The sequence below is a fragment of the Equus caballus genome, chromosome 18 (assembly GCF_041296265.1).
Source record: "Equus caballus isolate H_3958 breed thoroughbred chromosome 18, TB-T2T, whole genome shotgun sequence".
Classification (NCBI taxonomy): domain Eukaryota; kingdom Metazoa; phylum Chordata; class Mammalia; order Perissodactyla; family Equidae; genus Equus; species Equus caballus.
In genome coordinates this window covers 54248012-54271904 of record NC_091701.1, presented here as the reverse complement: position 1 = coordinate 54271904, position 23893 = coordinate 54248012, and the positions used below count along the sequence as shown (strand labels likewise).

General features: G+C 38.0%; 1 protein-coding gene across 6 annotated transcripts in view; it reads left to right on the top strand.

Moving 5' to 3' along the window:
• CHN1 (chimerin 1) overlaps positions 1-23893 on the top strand; it is a 184901-nt gene that overhangs the window by 135793 nt on the left and 25215 nt on the right. For all 6 annotated transcript variants that reach the window (XM_070241265.1, XM_023622028.2, XM_070241266.1 and 3 more), the window contains 2 exons: positions 310-387; positions 21274-21358. In XM_070241265.1, the coding sequence (XP_070097366.1) occupies positions 310-387; positions 21274-21358 (163 nt within the window). The remainder of the gene's footprint in view (positions 1-309; positions 388-21273; positions 21359-23893) is intronic.

Below are 23893 nucleotides of genomic sequence, written 5' to 3'. Positions count from 1 at the left end.
CGTGATGTTTCTCTGCAGCTCTCTGTAGGTTAGAGTTCTGTGCTGCCTGGTAGAATGCTCATTTGTTAGCTGAATAGAGTTCATCGACAAGACATAGATCAATATAGGTTTTATTTCTTTCCTGTGAATTCCAAAATGCCATCCAAAGAGTCTTGGTCGGGTAGGAAAACTAATAGAGCTGCAGTCCACAAATCAAAACAAGAGGGCCGTCAGCAAGATTTATTGATAGCAGCCTTGGGAATGAAACTGGGTTCTCAAAAGTCGTCTGTGACAATCTGGCAACCTCTGAAACTCTTTGCTTATTCGCAGTTGACATCACTTGTTAGAAGAGCAACTCTGAAAGAAAATGAGCAAATTCCAAAATATGAAAAGGTTCACAATTTCAAGGTAAGAATATTTGTTTTTAACCTTTTCTTATAAGAATGGAAATGCACATTACTTGAAGTATACAATATTAAAGGAATATCTTCTGATGTCTTTTTAAAACTAGAATGACTGGACTGAAATGTTCTTGCTATTTAGGGAATGAAGATGTTTTAAGCATGATTTTATTTAAGGAATAGCTGAATAAAGCTAATAGAAGCCAACCCCATTTTCTCTTAATGCTGATTTAGTGTTCTGTTTAATCAGTGTATACTTGGTGGTAAAAGTCTTGACTCATGTTAAAGAGGTCTCATTTAAAGATATTGGCGTTATTATTTGTGATGCAAATGTGTCTAACTACCTTTGTCGGTTATTTCGTGAGAGGATTAGATCATCTCTGTTCATTTCTGGTAAAAAGCTTTGGATAGAAGAGGCATGTGCTGTTGCATCTGGATGGAGCAGATGGTCTGCATTTCCCCTAGTTTCTGCCTTTTCTCTTCTGTGAATGAACTGACCATGATGAAAGGAGGATTGCTACCATGGGACTGGTGATGCTGCCGGCACTGGCAGCTTCTCTTCACTTTTTGAATAGCTTTATGCTTTCACCTTGTATGTGTGTGTGTGTAGTTTTTAATTACTGTGTTAATGTGGTTTACCAACTATACTTTAATCATCTTTCATCAAGGTGATATGGTGTTGATTCAAGCTGTGCGTAGATCTTGCCTGTATTTATGGCATGCTATAAGGCCTCGAAGTTCAGTCCTTTGCAACCTAATTCAGAGAACATACAGTGTGGGGCCATGCCTAAGGAGATCCAGTTACACTTAGTGAGTGGATGCACTGGCATTTCTGTAGGAACTTCCCAATAGTTATACAACTTTATGGTGAAGTTCTTGAGACATGAATATTTTTAGTTTAGACAAAATTGTCATTAGTTTTGATGTTGAGGGTATCTGGTTTCAAAAGTTGATAAAGCTGGAAACCCTGATCTTCAGATTATTTATTAATTTATTCAACACTTATTCAGCAGATAGAAGTTACCAGGCTCTGTAGCAGGAAATTTCATTCCAAATTTGTAATTCATCCTGATTTTTAACACTACCATTTACTCAAATGCTAAATACCAAGCCCCCAATATGCTCTGCTTTTTCCATAGTGAGATTTTTATGATCTTCAGATCATTTTGGGATAAAGGATAAATTCCAAAATGTATGGACTGTGTAAAGATTGCTAATATTTCAAGGTAAAACAAGTAGCATTTTCTTATCCCTCTTTACACATATTAAGGACCTTACCTTTCAACCAGTATCTTCGATTTAAAATGAAATTGAGACCATTCAGTATGTGCATACAGTCGCCACCACATCTTGCATTTATGACCCCACAATACATGTAGGTCACTAGGCCTCAGTTTTTCCTTGCATGATATACAAGCTGGTATTACAGGATCTCTATCAGGAAAATGACCCCAAATAAATCCTTTTGGAAATATAAAGTTATATGCATGTTAGATCACAAAAATAGCCCTTTAGGTTCCTAAGCAAGAAACTAATCATACTGTTTAGAAATGGCTGAGATTTTAAAGTCTATCTCCAAAGATGGACCCTCTGGTGTGTTCAGCAGGAACAGATTGACCTATTAAGGATGCCATTTTAGTGCTAAGTCAAGTTCATTGTACATACTTTCTCTCCATATTGGTTAAAAGCAAATAATAGGGCTATTTAAGGATTTGCATAAATAGGCACATTCTCCCTGTTTTTTGGTTGTATCTTCCAGTAATTTCTCAATTTTAATTTAACAAATTTTGTACAGCCAGAAAGTGCTGACTATGAGCAAACATGACTCTTAGCTTGGTACCCAAACTATTTTAAAGATACTTTTCTTTAAAAAAAAAAGCACATTAAAAAGTAAAAGTCTGCTTTCTTCTCTGGAGCTAAAAAATTAAAACCAGCTTGGGCTTCCTGTTTAAAAAAAAAGTATGCTTAGGAACAAGCTTATGGTAGACAGTGAGTTGCATTACATATTTTTAGAGTTGCTAATAAGGTCAGAAGTCTCAGTATTTCTCTCTTTCCATTGAAATTACTCTTTGTTATTCAAAAAATGTTTCTGTGGGGTGTCAGTATAAAAATGAGACGGGGGGGTGGTTATCATACTTGACTTCCGAGAACATCCCCAGAAGAATTTAGACTCTGTGGCAGGAGCCGTTCTCTCCCACACAAATGTTCACTCCGAAGGTCACTGCTTGTGATCTGTGAGTGTGTGCAGTTCAGAAGTGGACTGTGGGGGGAAAAACCCTGAGCATTTACGTAATGGTCATTGTTCACATGGCCTTGCCGCTGCCTATTTTCTATCTTGGTAAAAGTGTGTTCTGCCCAGCCACCAGCCCACTCACCAAAGCCTCATTTCAATGTAGTTTTCTTTTTGCTTCTTGCACTGCCTTGTTATGTAATGTTGCTCTGTGGTGTTGGACAGCTGCCAAATCTCATTTCAGAGGCTGAAGCCAAGAGCGTCTTCTGCCTTTGGTGGGAGCATTCACCAAGGTGAAATCCAAAAAACTCAGCTGGGCCTAATTCCAGACAGGTATTTGTTTTTTGAGAGTTTTTGTTTTTTTTTTTAATAGAAGAGGCAAAAAAGGAAACAGGGAAGGCTTCCCATTTTGCTGTGTTATATAACACTCTTTTTTCTGTGGTTACTTGTAAGGATTTGATAAAGAATCTACCACAAGAAGGATAGTTGTCTCTCTTAGGGAGATCATTTTAAAAATAAATGTCCCATATCCTTTAAACACCATTACTCTGTAACTTGTCAGCTTAACTTAGAGTGAAAATAATTTTAACTGTCTCCTGGATTGACCTCTCATTTTAAGAACCGCTCTTATGCTAACACAACAGAGAGAGAAAGTGAGCAAGCAAGTGCTAATTTCTTGAACAGACTTAAAAAGTAAACTAAACAGAGAACCTCTGACATTAAAAGTAAGACACAGGCACCCCATCAGCGGTGACCACGGCCTCCCTCTGAGGCTCTGGATAGAAGGATAACTGAGACCCAGCCCGTGCCCTAGGAGCTCGCTTATTATTTGGATGACCTTGGGCAGATTGCTTCATCTCTCTAAACCTCTGGTTCTACATCAGAAAAATTGAGTGCCTGGTATGTGTAGGTACGTGGTAGCCACTATTTTTGTTATTACAAATTATCCCTAAGTCGATAGTTTTCTGAATCCTTACTAACACGTTTTGCTTGCCCAGTTGAGAGGTCCTGATGCAATTGAGAACCCTGGCCTGATTGTGGGGGCTAAAGAAAGCTCTTGCTCTTTCTTAGCTCCCAGGCAGGGTTAGATGTTACATAAGAGCAGTTGCATTTTCATGCACCACAGAATACAGTGAAATCTTCTGTGATTTTTTTTTTACTCCCTCCAAATTAAACTACTCAGTGTTTCATTTGGTATGTTTAATTCAGATAGCTCTATAGAATAAAGTCAAGATGACATATAATAATAATAACAGAAACCTGGCTACTTAGGCATATAAATAATTAAAAGAAAACAACGTTAAGAAATATAGTGAATAGACACTTTAAAATATGTGTAGTTCTTTTTTAAGGTAGTCTTGAAGTGGTGACTGGTTGATTTTAGAGTTTCAGATACTTGCATTCTGCATACAAATGAAAGATGTGATGTATTATGTAAATAGATTTAATGTTGCCAAGATAATATGCAAGCAATGAATCCTGAAATGTGAATTGATACTGTAATTAAAATAACACTATAACATAAACATCAGACTATTTAATAAAATTACTGATCCAAGACCTACTGGGATAAAGTGATAATAGTGAAGCTGTCCATCCTGGCCAACAGACCAGACATTCTGCTGTTTGATAAACTGAAGGGTTGAAGCAGCCAGCACTCCTGCTGAAAGTGGTCTTTCCTTTTAGGATGGACTCAGATAAATCCAAGCCCTGTGCTCTTCATTTGATTTACATTTGAAAATAAATACAAAATGAACCAACAAGTAAAAACTGATTTAGTATGAAATGTGGAGTTAAACTACATGATCTATGAGTTTTCTTACAGCTCTAAAATTCTCTGATTATATTAAGAAGCATTACATTTGTTAGTATAATTATTCTGCTTTCCATCGTTAAAATTTTATTAAAGCCCACATAGGGACAAATTTTTAATATGTTGATTTTTGAAAAGAATTAAAATTATATGAAAGCATATTTTTTAAAAACTAGTTATATCATCAGTGAAATGACATATTCAAGGACTCTTCCTACCACCGCCTTTGCATTATCCCCACCAAGGATCACACCACCACCTCTGCCTTCTTTGCTCCCTCCATTCTTCCTTCCTCCGTCTCCATTTCTAGTAAAATGCTCCAGAAGCATCTGTTGGATGACTAAGTAAACGAGCACACAGTATGACATGGTGGACCTTTGCTGTGACGGTGGTGGTGGTTCTTGTTATTTTGAAACCACTTCTCATGGCAGCAGGAAATTTCAACACAAAAATAGATCCTTCTAATGCTCTTAAGACTTGTATTGTTACAAATGGTTTTTTAAAAAATCAAATTCATGGGAGTTTTTAAAATGAAACAAACCCTAAAATGTCATCATGTTACCTTATCTACTGGAGAACCTGTGTTCACATTTTAAATGCTCAGAAATTTGAATATTGTTTTGAATTAATAGTAAGATAAAAAAAGTTAAATGCAATATGACAAAATGGAAAAGGCAGCCTGGCATGTCTCATTATTAAGCTTCAGCAGTAATGTCACTCATCATTGCTTCTCCTGTGGATCTGAACGTGGAGTGTCCAAAATAAACATTTTAAAGGGATAAGTAATGTTTTTCTCCAAGTAGGAGATTAAATTGAATTATATATTTCAATATTATGCATATATATGTATATATGTGTGTATGCACACACACACAATTCCTGATTCTTAATGTAGGCCACTTGCAAGAAAAAATAAAATAAAGATCAGTGCATAGCAGGGATTTTTCTCTGCTTGGGGCAGTCAGACTTGCAGAGGGCTGATAGAGAGGAAGTAGGAGATTGGACAAGATCATCTGTAAGGTCCCTGTAGGCGTTGTGTTTCTGCTGCTATCTGGTAAGTACGTATCAGATGCTGTGGAAGCCAAAAATAGTGAACATACTCTACTCTGCTTTTTACTTTTGCCCCCGCTGGTGGGGAGGAGGACCACAAAGACTCATCATGTACTTCATCCAGGCCTCTGCTCTGCCCCTCAGCTTTGTGGCCCTCTTGACCTCAGCCCTACTGCATCCTTCTTATGGTTTGTAACACTGGCTGGGGAGCTGGTTATGACACCTCAAGTGCAAATTTAGATCATTAAGGTCATTGGAAAGGTTACCGCCTGCTGTTAATAATCCAAAAAGAAATGTTTCACAAAGGTCTTGTTGGTTTGCACATAGTTGCTTATACTACTTCATCGCCGTTTTGTGGGGCTAGAGAATTTAAAATGCTATACTTAATTCAAGAGAAACCCTGATTTCGTGAATTGCAGGAATTAATATTGCTAAAATGTCCATACTACCTAAAAAGATCTACAGATTCAATGCAATTGCTATCAAAATCCCAAGGACATTCTTTACAGAAATATAAAGAACAATTCTAAAATTCATATGGAACTACAAAAGACCCCTAAATAGCCAAAGAAATCTTGAGCAAGAAGAACAAAACTGGAGACATCATATTTCCTGATTTCAAAATACATTACAAAGCTACAATAATTAAAACAGTGCGATACTGGCATTAAAAACAGAGATATAGACCAATGGAACAGAATAGAAAGCCCAGAAATAAACCCGCACTTCTACAGCCAAAAGATCTTCAATAAGGGTACCAAGAACACTAAGGAGAGAGAGAATAGTTTCTTCGGTAAATAATATTGGAAAAACTGGATAGCCACATGCAAAAGAATGAAATCGATCCCTTATCTCACAACATATATAAAAATAAACTCAGAACAGATTAAAGACTTAACTATAAGCCCTGAAACTAAAAAAACTACTAGAGGAAAACATAGGGAAAAAGCTTTTAGATGTTAGTCTGGGCAATGATTTTTTGGATATGACACCAAAAGCACAGGCAACAAAAGCAAAAGTAGACAAGTGGGTCTACATCAAACTAAAAAGCTTCTGCACAGCAAAAGAAACTATCAACAGAATGAAAAGGCAGCCTATGGAATGGGAGAAAATATTTGGAAAGCATGTATCTAATAAGGGGTTAATATCCAAAATATATAAGGAACTCATACAACTTAATAGCAAAAAAAACCCCAATTTAAAAATGGGCGAAGGACCTAAGTAGACATTTCTCAAAAGAAGACATCCAGGGGCCGGCCCCGTGGCCAAGTAGTTCATGTGCTCCACTTCAGCAGCCCGGGATTTGTTTGGATCTTGGGCGTGAACCTACACACCACTCATCAAGCCGTGCTGTGGTGGCATCCCACATAAAGGAACTAGAAGGACTTACAACTAGGATAGACAACTATGTACTGGGGCTTTAGGGAGAGAAAAAATAAAAGCTGGGAACATACAACCTCTCAGAGCCTTTAAAAAAAAAAAAAGACAACATCCACATGGCCAACAGGTATATGAAAAGATGCTGAACATCACTAATCATTAGGGAAATGCAAATCAAAACCACAATGAAATATCGCTTCACACCTATTAGAATAGCTATTATCAAAAAGACAAAAGATAACCAGTGTTGGTGAAGATGTGGAGAAAAGAGAACCCTTATGCACTGTTGGTAGGGAGGTAAATTGCCACAGCCACTATGGAAAACAGTATGGCTATTTCTCAAAAAATTAAAAATAAAACTACCTTATGATCCAGCAGCAGGTTGTCTTTTCACTCTGTTAATTGTTCACTTTGCTGTGCAGATTTATCATTAGATGTAGTCCCACTTGTTTATTTTTGCTTTTGCTGCTTTAAAATTTGGAGAGAGATTTGGAAGTTTGTCTTTTCTACTTGGAGACTGTTAGCGGAACTTATATTAAGTGTACTATTTCTTTTATGTAACGCAAAACCAAACAATTAAAAACAAAACCTCAGGCCAGCCTATGAAATTAAGATGTAGGATTGCCACTTTTAAACAGCTTCCAAAGGAACCTGGCTCTCTCTCAGCAGAACCTGTCCTGATTCTTATTCCCAACCATTATCCTAAGATGAGACTCTCTGGCAGACAACTACACCTAATGTGGCATTGGTTATTTCCAGCATATATGTCCATCCTAGTGACTTAATGTTTTAGAAAATTTGGTATCTCCAAAATCTATCCTAAAGTAGAGAACCAGCTTGGCTTGTGACTCCCGGCACAATAACGAGTTTAGGATCCTAGTAAACCCATAGGAAGAACACAATTTTAAAAAGTCACCTCTTCCAAATTCTGTTCTCTTAATACTTTAGTTTATGAGTCCACACAATAATCTAACCTTCAAGGATTGGTTTTTCCCACATTTGGAACATGTTGGTATTTTAAAGGCAGCTTTTTGTGGTCACTTGTATCATCTCCATTCTCCCCTTCCAGATTTAACTGAGGATTAAATCTTAATTATATTCTGCTCATTTTCTAAGTTAATAGGAGAGATATATATGTAGTATTTCATATCTCTTTTTCAAAACCTTAATTGACAAATTATACCGTCATACTTCATCTTCTTTGTGACCCGCTATGTCAGCATTCCTCAGAGAACAAAGAGTCTTACTTAGGAGTGAAGTCTACTGTGGCTTTAATAAGAGTCAAAGCATGGAGAATATGTACATGTCGCAACATCTTACCCCAGCTGTTGTCAAGTTTCCTATATCTCAGTATACTTCTATCATCATTAGTCGGCATTCATTATTTGTATGTAATAGTACATGACACAAAAATATCATTGCCTTCATCAAAGAGCCCAAAGGGCACAGAGAAAAAAGACATGCATATGTACCTAAGGAAGTGGAAATATGTCTAGGAAAGATTGTTTTTTTAAGTGGAGAGAATACATGCAAATAGTGATTTTTCTTCTTTCTTGAATATTTTACCACAGTACCACTGGCATCTGAGAAAACTCTACAAATTATTTTCCTGATAAACACGATATCAATAGTTTTTTTTTAGGTTTACTAATGCCTCTTCTTAAATTATCTTAAGATTCTTCTGGTTTCACAGTACAAAAGCTAGGAAGGAAAGGAGAAATAGCCCAGCGATGTTTCACTTCTAGAGAACATCATCAAGTGCTTATTTTCTTTATTTTTATATTCTTTGGGGAGCAAAGATAGAACTAGGTGTATTTTTTAAAGTATTAACTAGACATAAAAATTAAAAAGAAGAGAATATATCAATTTTTAGGTCATGAGAGCCAGAGGATTCTTGTGATAGTAGATGATGTCCTCCAGTCTGTTATATGAGAGATGATGTTTTGGCTCTGTGAATGCATTTGCCCAGATCAGGCCTACAGTGTCAGGCTGACTCTTTCTCTGTTGTAGAACTCCTTTTGTGTGGGGTCCCAGCCCTTACATGTGCCACACCCTGATCGCTGCTTGTGACCCTGCCTCACAAGTTTGCACAGTGCCCTCAGCTGTAAAGAGAAGGTCCATCTCTAGGAAGCATGCGGTTTTTGCTTTGATGGTTCCTGTTACAGCCCATTACTCCACAGTTATGTGACATTGCTTCAGTGTATCTATTTAAAAATCTACTTGGAACCCATGGCAGATATTTACCATTTGATGGAACAGTTGGGAGACTTTCCATTGCAATGGTCAGAGAGTCCAACCCATGGTCACCAAGGCAAAAAGGGAAATTATTGGCTCACATAGTAGGAAAGTCCAGTGTTAGTTGAAGGTATCCTTTGACCCAGGGCTTAAAATGCCACCAGAACCCTATCTCCCAGCTCTGTCTTCATTTTTAGGCTCCCTCTAGTGACAAGATGGCTGACAGAGGCTCCAGCTCTGTATAGTTCCAGATTCTAATCAGCTATAAAGAGAGGCTTTTTGAACAAAGGGTCTAGGCCTGGCAGGCATTTGCCCAGTTATCTTAGATGCCCATCTCTGAACCAGTAGCTCTGGTTCAGGAGGATGGGATGCGCTCATTGGCTTAGATCTAGGTCACATACTCTCCCCTGGAGCTGGGGATAGGGTTAGCTCCATACAGTTCACAGGGATTGAGGACTGTTATCCAAACATAAGACATTTATTCTGTGTGGCTTAAAAATAAGAAATGCCCACTACCACATTAAATGACAAATGAAATCACCAATTACAAGATCCTAGTGTACACCCTACTGAATACAACACTGTTACCGTAACATGTTGGTGGGAGAGACGTGCTTGTAGAGTTTGATAACAAAGGAATCCTGAAGCATTTCAGCGTATATAAGGGACATTGAGAATTACTGATTAAGTTAATGTCGTTTACACGTGTAGCAACTGAAGCCCAGAGAAGTCACAGGTTCAAGCTCATCACGTGAAAGATCAGTTTTAGAAACAAGAATATAATCTGAACTTCCATTTTCAGCCGTGATGGAGAAAATAGATATACCTTCTCATCTTAAACAACTAGCAAACTAGAAGAAGCATATAAAACAACAGTCAGAGATTGAGTAACAGGTAGTATAGCACTGTGGTACCTGAAAGAAGGAACACAAACAAAATGAGTCTCAAGATTGTTCTCGCCTAGTACCTGGAGGCAGTTTCCAGTCCACGGCACATTGGGGATGGGGGGATCCAAAGAGAGCCCAGTGGTCTAGCCAAGTTGAGGACACAGAGATTGGAGTTTGGTGAAGCACAGCCGCTAAAATTTGTGGGGCAGAGTACCTGAGGAGACAGAGCTGTGCACAGGAAGAGCTCTGGAGGTCCACACAGCAGTCTTCGTGAGTTTTTGACTTAGCGCTTATCTACACATGCATGAGAGGAAACTGTTTGGAAACCACCAGAAAGCAATAGGCTGAACAATTACTGAAATTCACCCAGAGCTGAGAATAGTTTTATCCACCAGTAGGAGTGGAAAGACATCATAATACATGAGGCATTGTTTAAACGTCTTCACAAGGGTATCATCTTAGTAGCATGACTAAATTAGCAGTAGACTAAAGGCTACAGTGAGGAAAGAAAAGGAAGCTGTTTAAAACAACCTAAATGGACTCCCTCGAGATGAAAAATATGTCTGAAATGAAAAATACACTGGTTGTAATAGTATTAAAAGCATATTAGTCACCACAGAAGAAAAGACTAGAAAACCAGAACATAGCAATAGAAAATATCCAAAATGAAGGACAGAAAGAATTTTAAAAAAGAATGAGCGCAGCATCAGCAACAGGTGGGACAATATCAAGCAATCTAAAGTGTAATTGGAGTCAGAAGGAGCAGTGGTGGGAGGCTAGGGAACAGAATGATTATTTGAAGATATAATGACCAAAAATGTAAATTTGATGAAAACCCACAGACCAAGAAGTGCAGTGAACTCCACATAGAAAAAAAAATATGAGGAAAACACCACCACAGCACATCATCATCAAATTGCTAAAAACTAGTGCTAAAGAGAAAATTGTGAGAGCTGCCAGAGAGAGACAGAAAGAAAACCAGGTTATGGGAAAGAACAATCTTCTTCCTAAAGTGGTCCTTTGCCTCAGCCTGAGAGGTGAAGTTGTTCACCCCTCACGTGTGACAACAAAATGTATAGAGGATGCCTCTAGGATCTAGAAGTTAAACATGTTCGATTTCTCTTGAATTTTATTTTTACAGTCCAGCTTCATAATGTGTTCATAGTTTTATGGTTTTATAGGACCTAAAATTTGCACATACACAGTAATACAATGTAAAATTATTTTTACAGAAGATAAATTTTACACTACTGTTTTCTTTATTAACATCTTTAATTAAAAATTTGAAATAATCCTTTACATATCTTACAAAGGTTTTTGAAAAGCAGCAGGGGAGGGGGAGGAGAATACATATTATATACAGATGAATAAGAATGACAGCAAAATTCTGTCAGAAACTGTGCAAGACAATGGAGCGGCATCTTCAAAGTACTCAGCAACAACAACAACAAACTATTGACCTAGAATTCTATATCCAGCAAAAATCTCTTTCAAAAATGAAGACAAAATAAAAATATTTGTTTTTCAAACAAAGAAAAACTGAGTAAATTCATCACCAGGACATCTATACTATAAGAATATTAAAGGAAGTTCTTCAGACAGATGGAAAATAATACCAGGTGGGAAATTTAGATCTCTACAAAAGAATAGAGAATGCTAGAAATGGTAAACGTGGGTAAGTGTAAAAGATGTTTTTTCTTCATTTTAGTATCTTTAAAAGATAATTGTTTAAAGCAAAAATAGTAATATATTATGAGTTTATACCAGTAAAATATATGACAACAATAGCATAAAGAACAGAGTAGGGAAGTGGAAGTATACTGTTGTAAGATTCTTACACTATACATGAAGTGCTATAATATCGTTTGAAGGTAGACTGATAAGTTAAAGATGTGTATTGTAGACCTTAGAGAAAACTGTAAAAAATAAAATAGCTATAAACTAATAGTGGAGACAAAATGGATTCATAAAAAATAAGTAGTTTATCCAAAAGTATGCAAGAAAAGAGAGAAATAGGAACAAAGAACAAATGAAATATATGGAAAACAGAAACAAGATGGCAGATTTAAACCCAATCATATTGATAGGTACATTAAATGGAGTTGGCCCAAAGACTCCAGTAAAAAGCAGAGGTTGTCAAATTGGATAAAAAAGAAAGATCTGACTATATGCTATCCACGAGAAACCCACTTTAAAAAAAAGACAGAAGTAAAAAGAAAAAGGTAAATCATGCAGACAGTAATTCAAAGAAAAATGGAGCAGCTGTATTTATATTAAACGTAGTTTTCAAAACAGGGAATATTATTGAGAGTGAAAAGGATAAAACTCATCAAGAGGACATAGCAATTTAAAATTTATATGCTCCTAATAACAGTTCAGAATACATAAAGCAAGAACTGAACTGAAAAGTGAATTAGACAAATCTATAACTATAGATGGATATTTCCACACTTCTTTCTCAATGATAAAACAAATAGACAAATAATAAATTTTGGTAAGGCTATAGAAGACTTGGACAACAGTATCACTTTGACCTAATTGATATTTATAGAGTATTCTACTCAGCAACAGCAAAATACACATACTATTCAAGTGAACATGGAAGATTCACCAAGATAGATGATTCTGAGCAATAAAACAAGTGTCAATAAATGTGAAAGGATGAAAATTGTACAAAGCATACCTGCTTACCACAAGAGAATTAAATTCAAAATCAATAACATATCTGAAAAAATTTCTCACATATTTAGAAATTAAACAACTTACTGCTAAGTAACTCACGAATTAAAGAAGAAATCTGGGGCCGGCCCAGTGGCGCAGCGGTTAAGTGCATACATTCTGCTTCCGCAGCCCGGGGTTCACCGGTTTGGATCCCAGGCATGGACATGGCACTGCTTGGCAAGCCATGCTGTGGTAAGTGTCCCACATATAAAAAAAGTGGAGGAAGATGGGTACAAATGTTAGCTCAGGGCCAGTCGACCTCAGCAAAAAGAGGAGGATTGGCAGCAGATGTTAGCTCAGGGCTAATCTTCCTCAAAAAAAAAAAGAAAGAAATCACAGGGGATGTTAGAAAATATTTTGCACTGAATAAAAAGAAAAATACAGAATATCAAAATTTGTGGAATGCAGCTAAAGTAGTGCTGATAGTGAAATCCATACCATTAAATGCTTATTTTAGGAAAGGAAAAAGATTTTAAATCAATGAGCTAAGCTTCCACCTTAAGAAACTAGGAAAAGAAGACCCATTCAAACTAAGTAACAGAAGGAAAGAAATATTAAAGATAAGAGCAGCAATCAATAAAGTAGAAGAAAAACTATAGAGAAAATCTGGATCTCTTTTACTAGAGCTTTAAAAGGTTTACATGGTTTTATAATTTCTTGTGCATTTTAGTCAAACCGTTTTCCTAGTATATCATAGGAATACTTCCATTCATAACATAGTATGTATTAACAGTAAACTTCTTTGAATGACATTTTTACAACCTAGCCAAAGAGAAATTAAAATCTGGTTGTGTGGAAATGTTAATATTAGCACAGACTTGGCTTCGAGGAATTGTGGATGTTAAGATAATGTAGATCAGTCTGAGGCTTTTTTGTCTCTCAGGGTTCAGTTTACCTATGTGTAATGTGGGGAAAGAGATTATCTGTCAGCCAGCTGTGGATTGTACAGAGGTTTTTATTGCACAACCAAGTTGATTCATTTATTTTCCTGTTAGACCTTCAAGATAGAACTTTAAGAGATTGGCATTTTGAAGTATTGATTCAGTGTGTTGATTTTTTACTACTGATATTTGAATGCAAACTTATTCATCCACGTAATGAAACTAAACTTTCAAAGGAGAAATGTTTTTAGGTTATGGCGTTTGACATTTTTCAACTTTAGCCATGATTCAATGTAGTAGTTAAGTTCTCATTTGAGCTCCTATGCAAAGAAAGGAAATTTGCTTCTGAAACTTAGATGTCTACACGTTAATATTAAAGGTTGTCTAGGAGTTTAAACACCCATGTTTTGAAATGGAAAGTGTTTTTTAATTACTAGCTATAATTATTGTTATATTATCTATTATACAATCTGTACCTTGTAACATGATTAAATTAAAAAATAAGTAAGTAAAAGGAATGTCTTGAGAACTTTGCTGTGTCCACTGCCTGATTCCTGGGTTTTGGATTGATGGCTCTGCGTAAGGGGCCCCTCTGCAGCTTAGACCAGAACATTGACCTCAGAAACGGCTCGTGGTCTAGCATTAATCTGGCTGTGTGTGATTCTAAGCAAGTTCGCTTGTCTGTGCCGCATTAACTCAGCTGTTGTTTCAGAGCTGTTTCTCCCTCACTGGGAAAAGGTTGATTTGGGGTTGGTGGGTGGGGTGGGAATAGGCAGATCATAAAGGAAGCCGTAAAGAAAGTTAAACTGGTAATAAGGCCTTATATAGAATCTGCTGAATGAATTAAATGAGTGGAATTGATAATTCATTACTTTTTCTGTACGTTTACTTAAAGTATTTTACACATCAATCAACAAAAACCATTTTTATAATGTTTTTCATGTGGGAGCAGGACTAAATTATTATATTGCCCTAGTACTTGCCCTGCTAGTAAGACTAGTATTTTTTATAGTCTGACCACGTTAAGTCAGCTTTTTCCTAGAGTGATTTCTCATATTTAAGAGGATGGCATTTATTTGTGGTATGACCAGTGTATGTCTAGCAGGCTTTTATGGTGTCTCCTTCAATTTTGAACAATTTTCTCACTCTTGAAATATTAGGTCACTGATTTTCTGCCATTTGTCTTCCTGAAATGATGCTTCTGTCTTTACTTGTCTGTTTCACATGGGCCTCACAGGGCCCGGCAGCAGCTAGTCATAGAAGCTGTTTGCACCCAGGCGCCTTCACCGGCTGTCCAGCGCCTCCGTGCGCCCAGGACCTGCCCCGTCCTGTCTGCTGTTGGCCGTGGGTGCGCCCCTTCTCTGTTCCAGGCACTCACGGCTCCAAGTGTTGCTGAAAGACGTGTTTCAGCAAGAGCTTGCTGCATTCCTTCTGGCTTTCCTGCCATGGGCACCACATTACACATCCATCGATGTCAGTGCTGGCGGTTTAAGCGTTCCCAAACCTCACGGTCTGTTAGAGATTTTTCCTCTAAGAATTGGAAGGCCCCTAGTTTTGACTAAATTTAATTAAATAAGACAAGGTGGTGTTGCTTTGAGACTAAAGATACTCCTATTTTGAGTACCCCTTCCCCTCCTTTTTTGGCAGGGAACTCCTACACAATTTTATGTGTTTGTTGCTAATGATCATAACCAATGTTATGCAACCTCTTCTCACGACTTAATGGTATAAACCACAGTACTTTAACTGAAGTGGCAAAATTAGGACCAAAATTCTAAATTTCAAATCTTTTGGATGAAAATTAAGCCATCTTGATGAGACTAAAATTGATTACTTAAAAAGAGTACACTCTAATTGCCCTAAAGATAAAAATTTTTTTTAAAAGAGAGAAAAAGGCTTTCCTGCCCAGCTGCCTGCCTACCTACCTTCCCTTCCTTTTGATTGTGATCATCTGTTCTCTCACTTCATCACCCAGTACCATGCTGGAGAACTGACTCATCAGAGCCTCCAGATGAAGAGCGGCAGCTGAAATGTCATTCCCACCTTCCCAAGCCCCATCTCATTTCCCCCAATGTTCTTATTGCCTCCACCGTAGTTTCCATTTGCGGCGGGCTGTGCAGTCATGCTCCTTGGCTTTTGCTCTCAGGCTTATTTCTAGAGGTGGTATTATGGCTTGGAAGGGTTAAGAAATATATGCTGAATTTTTCTTTCTCTTCCCATAGCGTGGATTTCTTTTCCACTGTTTCTATTACCGACATTCAATCTGGAGAGGTGAATGTCAGAAATATGATGGGAAGCAGACATGGTGGTTTTCTTATAGAAGCCAGGATTTGGTCAGTATAACAGGAGGCCCATTTGAGACTGGGTTCGGTTTTTACCTAGGTCAGTGCCCGGGAGACACACGACCCTTGGCCTGTGCTGTGTGGGCCCCTGAGTAGCCCACCCATCTCCCTGTCTGTCCGTCCTTTTCAGCCTCGTTCTGACCAGTGCCTTCTCTGTGACAGACTCTATTGGGGTCTATTAATTAATCCAGCCTTTCATCTCTGTTTTTAAGGAGAATAACATGAAACGAGTTGTTCACAGGTGAAAAGCAATCTCAAATGCCATGGTAATAAAGTTGTCTTTTTTCCAGTTGCAAAAGAAAAGAGGGCTTTCAAACTACTTGCCATGCCCTTTGTTCATGAAGGTATAATTCCTGCCATGTACTTTGTCACTTTCATTTGTCAAGATGTACCAAAAGCTTTGGAGGTGGCCTAGAAAAAATATCTGTGGCCAGCTTACAAGATTGCTTTTCTCAGGCTCATCCCTGACCTCACTAATACTTTATTCTGAAACTAATTGCTCTTGTAGATTATCTTACCAAAACACCCTTCTCAAAGGAATTATTTTCTTATAAATTGATCGAGCAATTTGTTTAAATAACTCTAAGGAAGAAATAGTTCTGTTTATAAAGGAATTAGTCAGCTTCCCACCTTGTAAAGCTGGTCTGTGTCATTAAGGTCATACAGTAAACAGCAGAAACAGAGGCAGCTTCTGCTTGTAAGAAATAGTTAAGTAAGGACTAGTGCATGTCATAGAATGAAGTAAGATACTACTAACACTTCATTCATCACAAGACCACTGTCCATCAGCCTTAACTATGAGAAACACAGACCAGAAGATAGAAGTTGGGTTTAAAAAAAAAAAAAAAAGGCTTTCAAGAGGAAGATAGATGATACATTTTGTTGATTGATGTCCAGTGCTAGCAAAGCTCCCTTATCCGATTTCCTCATCCACAACTAAGAATCTTTGAATGGAAAGGGGAGAAGCGGGTGAGGAAGGAGGAGAAAAAGCTGACAGCCTTGCAGAATAAGAAGAGACAGGAAAACAAAACACAAACTTACGAAAACATAAAAATCTGGGGCCATTTAGAATAAAATCCTATAAAAAAGCCGACACAAAGAGAATGACACTTAATGAGTGTCTGTTAGTTGTGTCCGTTGTAAAGACAGCGATAACTGATTCCCTGGGTGCTCACCAGCTGCAGATCTCTGAGGGGTATCCACTACACCATCGGGCATTCCAGGCAAGGTCCTTCTCGGTTATAATCTAGGGCTTCCGGCCCAAGCCCCTGGTCCCCTTGAGAACCACTCCAGGCCTCCTTTCTCCAAGATCCCACCCTAGTTCTTTCTTAGCATCGTCCTAAGCAGAAAGAATCCCCAAAGTGCAACTTTTGGCCCTTCAATTATTATACTTTCAATGCCCATTACGTTCTGATTTAATCATTTTAAGACAGGTAATCAAAATACAACCAAATCTAGTAAACAAAATCGTCTGCAGGGACAGCACCCTGTTTCCATTGTGCTGGATGGAGCAGTGAACTGGAGAGCTATTCTAAGTTGTGTCATCTGTGCAATTGATTTTTTAAAGATATGTTTTTCTGACTTAGTAAAATACATGATATAAATATCACTGATTATGTAAAACTGCTTAGAAAATAAAACTTTTAGATAAAGCTCAAATATAGCACAATCACCATTTTAAAAAGAATGTATCACTTTTTCTTTCATGCATTTGACACTGTTCTAGTATGACTTCATTGCTATCCAGGTGAGAAACTTGCCTTCAAGTCCAACAGCGTTTCTCTGAATTTCTGGCCAGTTCCAGTTCCTATCCCCCACTTTCCCCAAACTCCTCATTTGCTTAGTAGCTGAGCTTCCATCCTAAGGCACAGAGACTACAGACTATGAACTCCTTTAGCTTTCTGGCCTCCAGCCCCTGCCCTCTACTCCTGCACAGCCATTCTCTCCCGCTAAGCCTTTTTCCAGCTCAGGAAAGGGGAAAAGTAATTATCCTCTTATTCAAAGCTAATCTCTCTGCCCTGGCTCCCATCTCCATCTGACGCCTTCAGGAGCCTTAGAACATGAGTTACTTCTCTTCCCCAGGAATCTTCAAGCAGCCTTTCTCTTCCCCTCTTCCCTCCCACCTCACTTCCAGACCTGGTCCTCTGCTTTTGTTCCCTCAGTTAATCCTCTCCTCTCCAAGTCACCAGGCCCAAAACTCTTAACAGTAACCCAGGTTCTTCCCCTCTCCTCTGTATCTGATTCAATTAGTTACCCAGCCCTGTTGATTCTGCCTCCTAAATGTATCCCTTTCTCTCGATCACCACTGCCTGAGTTCAGATCCACATCTCTATTACCTGGACCACAGCCATAGCATCCTACCTAGTCGGTCTTCCTCCAGCCTTGCTCCCTTGACTGTGTTGCTCTCCTTAAAAATCTTCAGTGGCCCTGCATTGCTCACTGGGCAAAGTATAAATTTGTAGGCGTGGAAAAGGCCCTGTCTGCCTCCTTTGTCTCCTGCCGTGCCAGTCATTCCTGCCCCCACCCGTTCTGAACTTTCTTGCAATGCTCTAAACATCCCATTGTTTCACTCTTGCTGTGTTTCTTTGATTTCCCTGGAACAGCCTTTCCTAATGTACCCCACTCCCCTATGCACACCCCCATTTGGCCCTGGCTGTGCCTGAGCAATGGCCCTCCCCCAGCTGTCCTCACACTGCAGACACTTTCAGCAGAGCATTATCACACCGCATTTAACGGGAGAAACCTATAGTGAATTCCTTGAGCTAATATCCTTTTTATCTTTGAATATATCATCACTTAATAAATGTTTATGAATGAATAAAAGTGATTAATGAGGTCTGTGGAGTCTTACAGGTCACAAGACAAACAAAATTTTAAAAATATGTATTTTAGGTATAAAAATTCAAAAGGAAATCCACTTAAACCCTTTTATACCAGTAGAAATTTAGTAAGCTTTTGGTGCTTCAAGGCCTATCTCTAGAATAATTTCCTGGAGAGCTATATAAGCTACCTTTACAAATGGTTTAAAAAAAAAACAAAATTAAAAACAACAACAATAAAACTAGTTGCAAATGGCTCAGGATGCCTTTATAAAAAGCTATCCAAGAAGAGAATGTATAAATAACAATATCCTAAAGATTGCTTTCTGAGATACACGTGTGATCCTTTAATTGGCGAACATTGGGCCTGCTCAGACCGTTAAACCCTTTCTTCAGCACATGTAATGTGAAGAGACGTCCCAAGATTTTCAAAATAACCACGTTCACTACTGCTTCTGTGAAGGAGACGAGGGGAATTGGTCTATCATAACATCTCAGTGCTCAGTGCTGTTGGCCAAGAGCCCTCGTTTGTTTATTTCACACCATCTATTCTGTTTTTGCTCCTCCAATGTAATTTTAAGACCCTTTATCATGAGATAACTGCAGGTACAAAACTGGGACTTCCTCCACACTTGTAGTCCATTTTTGTTAACCTTACCAAGTTAAGTAATCCTGGACTATCCTGAGATCTGGCAACTGTAAGCCAGTTTGTATCGCAAAAACTTTCCCAAAGAATACCTTCACAATTCTGTAGCTATTTCGTGGTTATACAACTTTTTAAATATGAGTCAATGCTATCCGTTTCACTCATTCCTCTCAGAGTAAAGCAAGGGTGCATACTTCATCCATTTTATTCACTCAGGAACTCAGGTAAACGCAAAGACATCACAGACTATCTGGATGTTGATCTTGGGCTCTGCTTCAGGAACTCCAGGAAACGCTTTCAATTTACAGGCCCTGATCATCATTAACAATCCAGAGGCAACTGTCTCTGCATAGTTTTTTCCATGAAAGATGCTTTTCCATAAAAGACAGAGAAGGGATTATGCCCTTCTTTTCAAAATCAACAGTGTTTTGTACCCAAGCTCATTTGGCAATGGCCAGAGTTACAAGCGCATACCTAGTTGGAATGAAGCCCAGGTTATCCATTGCAGCCTTATATGGAAAGTTTGGCCAGGAGTAATATTTTGAATTCTGATATATCGTATTTCATTGATTCTGATATGTACTTTTTTTTCATTTTAACATCTCTGAAATTGGGATTTATCTTATCGATGGCTTCTCACAGTTTAATTGGCATAATTTTTCTAAATGGAATATATGTGTCTTACATTCAATGTAAATCTTACATTCAGTAGCATCTTAAGTTTGAAATAATAAGTTATATGTATATATATCTTAAAAATCATTTACTCGATTTTGAAGATCTATTCAATACATAAATGGAAGAGTAGTAAAAATGGCAGTCTTAGCTATGAATTTCACTATTTGCAGTAGCTGCTTTGGCAGATATTTATGTTGGAAACAAATCATCACATTTTGTGATTTCCACTCTCTTGTATTACTGTTTTCTGCAGGAGGAAATCATATATATAAGAAATTATCTCACGTAAATGTAATTTGATACAAATCAGTGGGTTCTTTGTTCCATCTCCCTTTTCTTTTAACTTATTTCTTGAATGCATTTTCAGCCAATATTTGCTCAGAAATCTTAAAGTGTTACTGATAATACTCATGATTTTTTTCTTTTATTCTTTAATGTTTGGGGTTTAGATTCATTGCTTCTCTAGTCTACCAATATTTTTTCATCTGAGTTAAGCTAGAATGTCTTTGCTTTCCTATACATAACAGTCTAGAGGTATCTTAGCGTGTAAATCCTCGCTTCTTTGGAGATTCCTTTCTTAGGGATAAAGGAATCAAATGCACTAAGACCTTTATGAGCTGGAATGATTGGTGAATAATTACTATTAACTATAGTTTTTTAAGTGTATTCATTCTCTTTGCTAACACTGTAAGTATCAAATGGTTTTGAACAGAAGTTGGCCCTTTTTGATGATTCAGTTGTAAGCAGTCACTAAGTATCACCTTTAACATCTGTGGCCCTAACTGAGGTCACAGAGGGCAGAAGGTGGATCATCTGACAAAACCCTCACTAGATGCAGACATGCTCTACACTGCTCCTTGTCCCTCCTCAGGCCGTGGCACTCAGAAAATGCCAGTGGATTTGTACAGCACATAGCTGAGGCTGCTTACAGCTGGAGGGGACTGGGTGGAAAATTCCACTGGAGACATTGTTTTCAAAAGTAAATCACAGAATATTGTTTGATTTATCACCATTTCTAAAACAAAGAGGAAATCAAGCCCTGAAAGAAATTTCAACTGCTTGTCAGTTCCACTCAGCCAAGGTTTTTTTTAATGTAACCATACCATGCCTCCTCAGTCCTAACTATGGCTTATACGTTGGTGCCTTCACAGGAAGCAATTTCCTCATCTGTGTGTTTTCCTTCTGGCCACTTTGTCGCTCCTCTCTTTCAGGTCCATACATTCAGAGGGCCACACTGGTGTGAATACTGTGCCAATTTCATGTGGGGTCTCATTGCTCAGGGAGTGAAATGTGCAGGTAAGAGCTCTCCCCTCTTTGCTTTATTGGGTAAGTTATGCAGTTATAAGGAGTAAGTTATAAGGAGATTTGCTGTGAAACACATACAACGGGCTGGGTCACAGTTTGCCCTTAACACACATGCGTAGGCTAGATTCTCACGCAGCCACTTTGGAAATCGATATTTTTCTGCCCTCAACCTTCGTGTACATAATGGGCAGTAGACTCAGGCTCTGGTACTATTCCATTAAAAAGAGAGAAGTTGCTTCTTTAAAAAGTCTGATAAAGGAGATAAAAGGAAAAGCAGTTATATTTAACTCTTGCCTTTGATGTTACAGGAACTAAATTTATAAAAAATGTTTTTTTAAACAGCAGTGTACAAGGACCTATGATTGTTGCCTTGGAAACTGAATTTTAAGGATAACTTGTTAAGCTAGATTGTCCTTACTAAATTTTTGTGAAATCAAATTGAAGCTTTAAAGATCTGTGAATTTATCTTCAAAGATGGTTACCAAATTCTGAAAAACCATTTAGTCACTAATATTTTGTTTGTGACATTTTGAAATCTTGAATATCCAAATCCTTCTTATAAAATATGACCACAGAATTTTTAGATTTAAATTTAGAAACTTTTCAGATTTACACATAGAGAAATATCAACTCAGGGATTTATTGAAATGCTTTATGAAATAAGTAGTCATTCACGTCACGTGAAATTCATTTGTATAGAACAGCTATACTGAGTACTGGCCATTTATTCACACAACTCTAAAATTCTGGCATAGGCTTAAAAATAATCATTTAAATTTTAAATGTATAGTGTTTGGTCATAGAAATTTCTTTCTGCTATTTAAATTGTAAAATTAAAAAATACCCTCTTACATGTTTAAGAGTAAAGTATTTCAAAATGGTAACTGTAATTACCATTCTGTCAAATTTATCACTGTAGAGATCCACATTTCTTTTGTGGCATGATTTTTAATGGCATATTTTTGTTGTCCATTATGTGTAGAAACTTCTAGGGTCTGAATTTTCTTGTTTCTAAATTGCCTCCTCTTTGAATAGCAAGGTGCAGTATGCACTGCCTGTGAACGCTCCAAGTCACCCTTCTTTCAGTTATCATTCCCTTAGCATCACTGCAGCATGTTAAGTTCCAGGCGTACGTCACCAGCCAAATCCATTCAAAGACCTCTCTGCCACAGGGAGGGATAAGAAGTCCCCCAAGTGTCCACTTTGAAGCATACAGAGGTTCAAGGAGAGCCTCAGCTCAGATCCAGTCTGACTCCTCCATCGTCCTATAGGGATGACAGCCCCATTTGCAAGTCTCTGCCCAAAGAGTAAATGTGGACCATGTGATTGTTCTGGCTGGTGGCTACCCAGAGTCAGGATGAGGAACTGTCATTAGGAAGGCTGTGGTCCAGCCTCTGAACTGGAGGGGAACACAGAGGAACATAAAGTGGTGTTGTTAAGACCATCTATGTTGTTGTGGTTTTTCAAAGGCAAATGGAGTTCTCCTTCCAAACACAGATCTCCTGCTCAAGGCCTGGTGGTCTCAGTAAGCCTGGTTTGCCCTTATGACACAGCCTTGACCAGCTGAGACTCTGCAACAGTTTCTTAAACACTTTATGACTGTCACTAACTTAAAAGCTTTTCTATTATTCTTGTTTTGAAAGAGTGAAGGCCATCTACATAAGAATTCTGAGTCAGCTGTTAGCAGAGAACTGGTACAATATGTATGAATAATCTTTGGCGATATGCTACAATCCCAAATCATGTTGGAAAGAAATGTGTTGGAATATTTATGATAATAATATGAAGGAAAAGGAGAAAGAAAATGATTCACCCCATCCCACAGCCACCCGCATTAATAGCCTCCACCTCTTGCTGTGAGTAAAGGACAGGAATTGAAAGAAAAGCCTTGAGGAGATTTTTCGTTTTATATCTTGTCCTTAAAAGCATTATATTCTATGTGATTTGAACTATATTGATGTGTAATATAAGAATAAGTCAGCCCACTTTTTAAAATGTGGAAGGTTGGGATTTGCATTAGTTCTGTTTTCTATGATAATTAATTATATTTGGATGGACAGTGGGATTCTTAGATCTGAAGTGGCACATCCTGACCACTGAGCCACCCCCTTTGTCTAAAACAGAATGCAAATAATTAGGAATTTAAAGAGAGAGAGAGAACTAACTGTGGTAGACTGAACATTGGCTCCCCAAAGATGTCCACTTTTTAATCCCTGGAAACTTGTGAATCTGTTACCTTTCATGGCAAAAGGGACTCTGTGATTAAATCAAGGATTTTGAGGGGCCAGCCTGGTGGCCAAGTGGTTAAGTTCACACGTTCCGCTTCAGCGGCCCAGGGTTTCGCTGGTACGAATCCTGGGCGCGGACATGGCACTGCTCATCAAGCCATACTGAGGTGGCATCCCACATGCCACAACTAGAAGGACCCACAACTAAAAGTGCACAACTATGTACCAGGGGGCTTTGGGGAGAAAAAGGAAAAATAAAATCTTAAAAAAAGAAAAAGATCAAGGATTTTGAGATGGG